Source organism: Lepidothrix coronata, unplaced genomic scaffold, assembly GCF_001604755.1.
Source record: "Lepidothrix coronata isolate B3197 unplaced genomic scaffold, Lepidothrix_coronata-1.0 Scaffold219, whole genome shotgun sequence".
Taxonomy (NCBI): domain Eukaryota; kingdom Metazoa; phylum Chordata; class Aves; order Passeriformes; family Pipridae; genus Lepidothrix; species Lepidothrix coronata.
In genome coordinates, this window is record NW_016690399.1 from 1139102 (window position 1) to 1148715 (window position 9614).

A 9614-nucleotide genomic window follows, 5' to 3' on the forward strand; every position below is an offset into this window, starting at 1 on the left:
TGTGTTCCTATTCCCTAAGTGTGAACATCTGAAGACAGCAAGGTTGATAGCCCAGAGCCTACAGGACACTCCAGCTTTTACTCCCTGATTCCCTGTTTCTCCTGTACTTTCCTGTGCTTCTCAGTAAAAAAAATACTCTCAGCCCAAGATCTGTTAGGAAGGAAAGGGACTCTGAAGGCTTCTCTACATAACTTCCCCTATCAATTCTGCAAGAAGTGTTGTAGAAACAAGTTAGGGAACCCAAAGGGAGGAGGAAAACTCCACAAGTGCCCAAGCTGTGCACACGACAGAGTGCTGGAGTCCCCAACTGTGCAACAAGAGCTGTTTTTTGACCATGTGGCGAACAAGTCCCAGCTCTCTCCAGAATTCTAGGGTATCATCAAGTGATTAGGCTCAGTGAGCAAGTCTAGTGTGCTGGCTTACTGGGGATTTGTCCAGGCAGCATGTGTTAAAGCTGGTGTGAAAGTGTGGGAGCCGCTTCTAATCACGGGGCTTGTGTTTCTGCCACAGGTATGCTCCAGTTGGGATCATGTTTTTAATTGCTGGCAAAATCCTGGAGATGGATGACCTAGCAGTGATGGGAGGCCAGCTGGGGATGTACACGCTCACTGTCATCGTGGGACTCCTCATCCATGCCATTTGCATTCTGCCCCTGCTCTACTTCATCGTCACCCACCGAAACCCCTGGGTATTCATTGCAGGGCTCCTGCAGGCCCTCATCACAGCCCTGGGCACCTCCTCCAGGTATGACAGCTGTGTAGGAGTAGGGTTGGGGCTGGTGTGCATGCTATGAGTCAGCACTCCATTACTCTCAGTGCAGTACTGTGGTCTCACAATTCCTAGCACTGGCACTGGAGCAGCCAAACTCATTTGGGAGTGGAAAGATTCCCACTCTCCTGCTCAGGAGCCCTAATGACACGGACAGCTCTGACCATCAGTGAATGGCCCATATCCCTCCTTACAGCACTGAAATGCTGAGCTCAGGACAGATACCAAATCCCACTGAATCGCAGCATTGCACAGGCACACACCTCTCACACGTGTGTGCTCGTGCACATTTCACAGCTCTCTCTCCCAGGCACACAGACTGTGTGCAGCTGTCATTAAACTGCACAAAGGCATCAACACCAGCCTGTTCAGTGACTCTCACTGCCATGTCACACGGCCAAAGCAGAGGGACTGTAGGTAGCTGTTGTTTCACTTAGTGCTGTGTTTCTTGTCATATTAATTTCCTGGTAAGCACGGAGCAGTCTCTTCCACATACATTCTCATACCAAAACACACAGCACTTTTCCTGCTCATGTTCTCTTTCAGGAACAATTCTCTGCTTTCTCTGCAAGGTTTGTTCTCACACATGGGTCATTCTTGTCTTATGGATTGAGAGGGGTGAGAAAGGGTTCAAGTTTTTTTTTAATAGCTGGAAAAGGATTTTTGGTCTTGCAGCTCTGTCCTATGTACTCTGAATGCCCCAGCATCACCTTCTTTTGGCATTATACCAGCATCATCAGCTCAGGGTTACACAGACTCTGTCCCAGCCCCCTGAGGAAAGCCATGTCTGAGCGTGCAACTGCAGTGTGCATCATATCTGAGGAAGCCTTGCTTAGACTGTTCTTTCTTCTAGCAGCTTCTGGCCTCTGGCTCACATGGCAGGGTGAAAAAGCAGGTGGGTAAGGTCATAAACCAGGCAGAGGCTTAGTCCTTCCTCCAAAGTCAGCATACACAATTCATGTTGTTTTGTAAATTCCTTTCAGCTCAGCTACTCTGCCCATCACCTTCAGGTGCCTGGAACAAAACAATGGTGTGGACAGGCGCATCACGAGGTTTGTGCTGCCTGTGGGAGCCACAATTAACATGGATGGCACTGCTCTGTACGAGGCCCTCGCAGCAATCTTCATCGCACAGGTCAACAACTATGAACTCGACTTCGGGCAAATCATCACAATAAGGTGACTTTTTGGAACTACAGGAAGGGCTTCGGTTTTGTTGGCTTATCTGAAGCGTGATGAGGTTCCTCTTTTGCTATGCAATAAGGAAAAAAAGAGTATGGGAAAGAGGGGTTGTACTACAGCTCCAAGTGTCAAAGTACATATGATTTAGGCACCACATCTTTGAGGCTCCACTTGAGCCCTTCTTGCATGCCCAGGTGTTAGGAGAAGCTGTTGGGTGCAGTCTGTCATGAGAAGGTGCCTGGCAAGGGCAGTCTGACATGGTGTTGATGTCCCCTTGTGTCACCATCCTGCTCAGTGACCAGGGCAGAAGGACTGCCAAGCTGTTTTGTAGGTGATGAGTTTGAGCTACTTCCTGACATTTCTGCAAATGTGACCACCTCTTTTCTTCCCTTTGCTGATAGCTGTGCTTTCCTGTTCCCTCCAGCATCACTGCCACAGCAGCCAGCATCGGAGCTGCAGGTATTCCCCAGGCAGGACTGGTGACAATGGTTATAGTGCTGACATCAGTGGGGCTGCCTACTGAGGACATCACACTGATCATCGCTGTGGACTGGTTTCTGTAAGTTCTTTGCTCAGCAGCGTGCCCTGCTGTGCACTCCTGCCAGTGCTTACAGAGCTCCTCTGTATTCCTAATGTCTCTGCTAAAAGCAGGCTCAGTAACTTGTACCATTAAGCTTAAAACACACCTAAATCCATGAGAGCTTTGCACAGTGTCTCCCTCTGCCTGTGAGTTATGACCCACTCCAGAAGGCAAGGGTAACCCAGGTTCTTGTTACTAGATCCCTAGAGGTGGCATTAGAGTGAAATGACACTGAATGATTGGTGTTTATAAATATATGTAGGTAGGGTTTATTTTAGAACAATTTGGTTGCAATGGAAAGCAAGTATGTAGCTGTTTTGGTTATTATTACCTACTGTAATATAAAAGCATTTAAAAAACCACTTAGGGAAATGTATAAGGGAAAAGAAAGAAGGAGAAAGGAAGGATAAGAACAGAAAGGTATATAGTCACCACCTGTGGGTCCAGCAATGAGACTTGGGTTTTGCACTTTAGGTGTCTGTTGGTCAAAGAGGTTGTCACAGTCTTGATCCACCAGGGGCGGGGGAAGCCCATGAAACACAAAGTTTAATACGCTCAGGTTCAGGTGGGAACACCCAGGTACCTCCTCTGGAGTGGGGAGTTTTGCACTGTCTGATGTAACACTGTGGATCACGGAGCACTTCGAGGGGGTCTTTGATGGTTTATGACACCTTCTAAGACATTGCAGCTGCCTTTCACATCGGCACAGTCGAGCCAATTCTGCCCCATCAGAAAGGATGAAAACCTTCAGGCTTACATGTGAATGTCCTGGTACTTCCCCGGAGGGTTTTCACACCCGAGCCATTATGTAAGGGAGGACATTGCCCCGACAAAAAGCACTATCCCACCTCTCAGGATCTGCTTCTTATTAGCCCAGCTTGTCCCCTCCGAGGGTGGGTGTTCACCCCCTCTGCCCCTAGGTGGTTCCATTGCACAGCTTCAGCAAAGCACCCACTGCTTTTGAATTGTTTTCATCCCTTAGCTGTTACTATGAAACTGTATTTTGTTTTTCTCTCTGATTTTTCAGGGACCGCCTTAGAACAACCACCAATGTCCTGGGGGATTCCCTGGGGGCTGGAATTGTGGAGCATCTCTCCCGGCACGAGCTGGATGCACAGGACTGCGACCTTGGTAAATCTGGGATAGAGGAGAAAGAACAGCTCTCCCACCTGGTTTGCCCACAGAACGACACCCAAAGGCACCCCAGGAGTGAGACAGCACTGTGAAATCGGGCAGCAGTGCAGACTAATGCTGTAAAAAGGCAAAACTTGAAACAGAAGTCCATAGTGGAGGACAGAGAAAGACCCACTCTGCAAGGCACTCACTTTTCTCCCCCCTCTGCCACACGCAGTCTTCCCTGATCCTGTTTCTCCCCTCTTTCTCTCTGGCATTAAAGAGGAGAAAATTAAACTGCAAAGAAAGTTTTACTCCACAAAAGCCTGATTTAGTCATTCTTATGGGGTCCAAGAGTTAGACCTGAGTAAAGAAGACTCGGTGAAGGAGCTGGAGTAGGAGCTCCTCTATTTTTGAACTAAGTGGCCAGCTGGGTTGGGAACACCACCACCTGTGGACTGGCACCAAAATGCTGCCATGACTCTGCCCTGCAGGATACAGCTGCAAAGTCTCCACTTGCTCAGTGCCTTCACCCAGGCAATCTTTTAGCATTGACCTCCTTGCTCACAGTCCTGGTATTTGCACAGATATGCAGATGATGCTTTTTGAGAGCTCCTCTGGCAACCCATCTGGCTGCAGATACTAGAGTCACCCAGGCCCTAAAAGAATGTGGGACCATACAGCAGGGACAGGGCTTACTGTGCTGGCTGGCAGCACCAGTAAGGATCAATAGGCTTCTCATCAATGGCAGATGCTAAAGGATTGCAAAAGAAGCAGTTAAAGAATTTATTATATCCATTATTCAGTCTCTGAAACAGCTCTCCCCTCTACCAAGCTCTGCCAAGACAGTTAACTTCATTTCTCTTTAGCAAACTCTTCTCCCCTTGTGAAACAAGAAGGGCAAATGCAAAGTTTAAGAACAGGTTGCCCACCTGAGCAGCTGAGTGGACAGTCCATGCCAGGAATGACAGATTTGCTCAGAAAAGAGTTTCATTCCTCAGCACAAGGTTCCTAAGGAAATGGTTCCTGTGCTCATCTTTGGCTATTTTCAGAAGTGACTTCCCCACAGTCACACTGCTCCAGGATGTGTTTTCAAATATTTCTAGCTCAGCTGGTTTGAGCATGGTGCTAATAACACCAAGGTCTGTGAGCTCAGTTCCCATATGGGTCATTCACTTAAGAGTTGGACTCTACAATCCTTGTGGGTCCCTTCCAACTCAGATTAGTCTGAAATCTCTGTCTTTCTGTAGCTCCTTGTCTTTTACAGGCAGAGCCAAATTATTTCTTAGCCTTTGCACAAGTTTGCCAGACCCCAAACTTATAAATTCAGGATATATCTTTCAGCTCCTACAAAATGGAGTTCAGCTTCTGTTTAACACACTTGAACATAATCCCAAATGACATCCAGAACATCTCAGAAGCTAAAGCCAGAAGTAGAGACATGCTTCACCCACGCTCTCTCCCCCTTCCCTGGCATGGCCAGGAACACAGCTGGTATCTCACAACAGTGAACAGGACCACTGGGACTTGCTCCACAATATCCAGGTCCATGAACATCCAGAAGATGAATGTCTAGGCACAACCAGGAATATGTTAAGGACCCACAGTGTGGGGGCTGCTGCAGTGTAGCTGTCCTGCTTTTGGCACAGCTCAGCTCAGTGAGCAGCCTCCTGGCCCACAGCCAAACTACCCAAACTGGGCAGCTTTCACTTGAGGCCTGCACATTATTCCCAACCCACTGGGTCACTTACCCTGCCTTTCCACACTGATTCTCTTCATCCCCAGCCATAGCCATACCCTCAGGGGTGCACCTCATGGAAGCAAGACCTCAGAGGCATCAGCTGGAGTCCACTTTGCCAACTACAACCACACACCTGCCCACACTGCCCTCCCCTGTGCTGACAAAGCTTCCTCAAACACGCTGCTTGAGATGCTCAAAGCCAGATCCTGAGGCTCTTTTTGACTGTTCAGGCACAGCAGGGTTACATGCAGGTGCTGCCACATTCCACATCCTGTAGGCAGAGTATCCTATTTGTATGGGCTGGACGATTATTTCAAACCTGAAGGAAATGCATAAATGCATCCCTTCCATGTAAGAGTGTGTGGTGGATTTTGGGGGGTCTCAAACCACCATGGTAGCAGGGCAGGGTAACCAGAAGGGTGGGGTAGCTCCATTGAGCAGTGCTGGCTCCAGACCCTAAGGCAGCAGGTTGTTTCTGACTGTGGGAGGCAGGTTGCTTATTTTGACAAGAGATCTACTCTAGCAGGGGGCAAGTGAGCAGGATAACAAACTACTATCCTCCTCTTTGCAGCATTTCTTTTTTATCTCGTATGAATACTTTTATAATGTCTGCTTTTCTTCTTTCTAGACTAAACAGACCCTGTATACCCTTACAGGTAATAATCCTTCATGTTCTTCTTCTCTGCACTTTTTCCTCACTGTTCCACATCTTTCTTGAAGTGGAATGACTAAAATTTGACACAGAAATCTAACTAAAGATTTGTCAGTGCTGAGCACCGAGGAAAAAGTATTTCCTGTACACTAAGATTTTGATCTTGGACTCATGTTCCCATCCTTTAACAGCAAGCTGTGCATTGGCTGATCAGGATAACTGTCCCTGATGCATACATACAGCAAACTCAAGTCTGTTCATCTTAACTCTTAGTGAGGTTACACTCTTATTTTGATGAGATGGCTGTATCTAAAAACTGGATCTTAATCAAAGAGTTTTAAGATACACTGCATTAGCTTGTATCTATAGTGGGCTAAGATAGCACCAGCTTATCATTAACACTGCTCAGCTGACATGAGTCTAAACCTTCATGAGTCTAAACCTTCATAAAGAACAGACCTGCTTATAAAACCCAACAAAGGGCTTTATTTTTTAACAACAGCATGATAGCATTGACTTTACTCCAGATAACACACAATAATTCCTATATCATTTTAAGCAGAACTGCTGCCTATCTAGCAATTTCCCAGCCTGTGTTTGTGCAGTTGGTTATTATTACTTTAGTAATTTCAATTTGTCCATAATTAACTGCATCTTTGTTTTCCTTCTTGGTCTTTTTCAGACTATTTGTCCAACTTCTCAAGAAAACGATGAATTCTAATCCTGAAGAGACTTCCTGTATATAAAGGGCAAACTGAAGGATGAATCAGAAGAAAAGCTTGTTGGATTGAACTGTAGCTCAAATGGGAATTAATTTTTGGAAGTCCTATGGCTTGGGTTATACAGACAGTCACACTAGATGATCATAAGTGCCCCTTCTGGCTTTACAATATATGCACGTGCTTTCTGGTTTAGAGATACTGCAAAGGGTCCTTCCAGCCTGATCATTTCTAAAAGCTATCTGGAAGGATCCTAACGATACTTCAATAAAACTCAGCAGGAGTCTAACCTGTTTTCAGTTGCTGTTAGCAGACATGTACCCATATCAGACAAGGGCTCTCCACACCACATTGCACCCACACGTTTGCTGATGGTCCCACAAAGCTGTTACACATCGAGCCTTGCTGTTTGTGATTTCTGCTTTCAACTCAAGATTAACGGAGCACAAACAAGTAGAAGCCTCATTTTCAAACACTGCAAACCAGTCTTCCATGGGGAATTTCAGAATTCAGTTGATAATTTTTTAGCTCTGGTGTTTGCTCATGTTGTTAACCAGTTTATGATTGGGACTGTTTACAGTACCTGAATAGCAGAGTACTGTCAGGAATTTGTGTATATGTACATTTTATATATATATGATATATATATGAAAGGAGTGCATGTGTGCAAGCACACATATGCACAGAGTCAATTTTTTTGTTGCTAATCCAAGCAGGAAAGCCAATACTAAACTATCACTCTGTGTACAGCTGCATACTTCACCCACCTTGATTTACCCAACTAATCTCATCCTTAAAACAAAAAACAGAGGCTGCTCTACTTCATTCCACAAATGAGTCATCCAAAGCCAGGTTTGCCAGGAAGGAGCTCACTGTGTGCTGATTTTGACTTGTACCTGCTGGTGACGTAACAAGAACTTTACTTAAAGTATAGAGAAAATTCTCCACTTTTTGGCTTCCCTGTACACATCCCAAAGACCCCCATCCCCACTGCATCTGTCTTGGCAAGGGGCAGGCTTTCAGACCTCAGTGAAGAATACAAAAGTGTTTGTACTCATTCCAAATCCAGTGTTGACCTTGTATGAACTCAGCCTTCAAAACTGGATAACTGAAAGTATTAAATCATTTTATCCACTGTCTTTTTAAATTACCAGATATTTGAGAGCTTAATGCAGTCTTTTCTTTACTGCAGTCCTGCTGCTTCTACCTGGAGAAATTTTCCAAGTTTCTCCTGTTTGCAAACAGATCTCTTCCTAATGATTAGAGACAGGCAAAATTTGGGATGAAACAGAGCTATCTCAATGCATATGTATGTGAGGAGCTCTTGGATTAGGACACATCTCTTCAAAATTAACTTGAAGAGAGAAAATCCAGGCAGAATAGAGATTTTCAGTTAGGCCATGTGTTACATTACATCTGCATGTGACACATGCACATTATTCCAGGAGTCAGATCTGTCCCTGACAACTGACCTGAAATTGTTATGTCCTTCTGCTGTGCCCAGGGAAGAACTGGAAACCGGTCCTGTACAGTGTGTTCGTGGCATTCAGGCAGTTTGACTCTGTTAATTCCTGAGGGCTTTTTCTTCATGCTGTGAGTTTCAGTGATAATACAGATAGTTTGCATACTTGAAAAATAAAGGGAATTTTTTTCCACAATGCTCTTCCATTATGTTTTTTTCTATTATTTTTCCTCAGGACCGTGACCTTACAAAATCAGGAGTGTTACTTTTAGCATCATCTCCACGTGCTTATGCCGTGGGTCAAATACTACTCTCAGATTTTTACAAGGCCTTTCCCTAAAGCTTTTCCTTTGATGCCATCTTTGGCATATATCCATAGACTGGCAAGGCTGCACGAGGCTTGCTTCATGTGCAGCACACAGCACATACTTCCAGCTGGAAAATCTACGCCAACAGAAAGGTTATGTGGAAAAGGTCTCTGAGGCATAAACAATAATGGGTTTACATTACTCACTAAAATGTTGCATTAATGGCATGGTATCTACACAAAGTGAAAGCTGCTAGCAAAGGCTGCTCAGGACTTTGGTTGGATTTTGAACATCTCCAAGGATGTAGGTTCCACCCCCTCTCTGGGCAACCTGTTCCAGCATTCAATCAACCCCACAGTAAAGAAAGCTCTTCTTTGTTAAAATAGAATTTATCTTTCGATTTGCGCCCATTGCCCATTGTCCTCTCACCAAATACCACCTTGAGACAAGTCTCAAGGGTCCTTTGAATCTTCAAATTTCGTTTAATCTTTCAACATGATGGAAAAACGGGCTACTGGGGACCTCGTGAAGCTCAGCAAAGAGAAATGCAAGGTCCTGCTCCACGGGGAGGAATAACCCCCCGTGCACCAACACGTGCTGGGGTTGTGCTGCTGGAGAGCAGCTCTGTGGGGAAGGACCTGAGGGTCCTGGCAGGTGCTGAGTTGAACCCGAGCCTTTGCTGTGCCCCTGCCCTTCCTGGCCTGTCAGGGCAGGGATGGGATCCCACCCTCAGCACTGGGGAGGCCACAGCCCGTGTGCTGTGTCCTGGTGTGGGCTCCCCACTGCGAGAGACACCCTGGAGAGAGTCCAGGGAGGGACTGCAGAGATGTTGGAGAGACTGGGGCATCTCCCCTGAGGAAAGGCTGGGAGAGCTGGGACTGCTCAGCCTGCAGAAAGTGTAATAGATTAGTAGTAGTAAAGTAATTTACTCATCAAATTAGTAGTAGTAATAGTTGTAATAGTTGTAGTAATTTACTCTTTTAATAGTACTGCATGTTATATTTATATATATATCTATAATTGTAATCAAGGTTCTGTTAAGGCCGTAAGTTACAGAATGGGCAATTAATCTGTCAGTACTATAAGCTGA

At 45.7% G+C, this 9614-nt stretch overlaps 1 protein-coding gene across 7 annotated transcripts in view; it reads left to right on the plus strand.

Moving 5' to 3' along the window:
* The window catches only part of LOC108506564 (excitatory amino acid transporter 4-like), a 35619-nt gene extending 27207 nt beyond the window's left edge, over positions 1–8412 (plus strand). For 4 of the 7 annotated variants that reach the window (XM_017833718.1, XM_017833717.1, XM_017833716.1 and 1 more), the window contains 4 exons: positions 511–744; positions 1752–1946; positions 2374–2508; positions 3557–3755. In XM_017833718.1, coding sequence (XP_017689207.1) covers positions 511–744; positions 1752–1946; positions 2374–2508; positions 3557–3755 — 763 coding nt within the window. Of the gene's footprint in view, positions 1–510; positions 745–1751; positions 1947–2373; positions 2509–3556; positions 3962–6011; positions 6040–6717 lie in introns of those variants that run through there. The other 3 variants (XM_017833721.1, XM_017833715.1, XM_017833719.1) reach the window with 3 other exon arrangements.
* The last annotated feature ends 1202 nt before the right edge of the window (positions 8413–9614 follow it).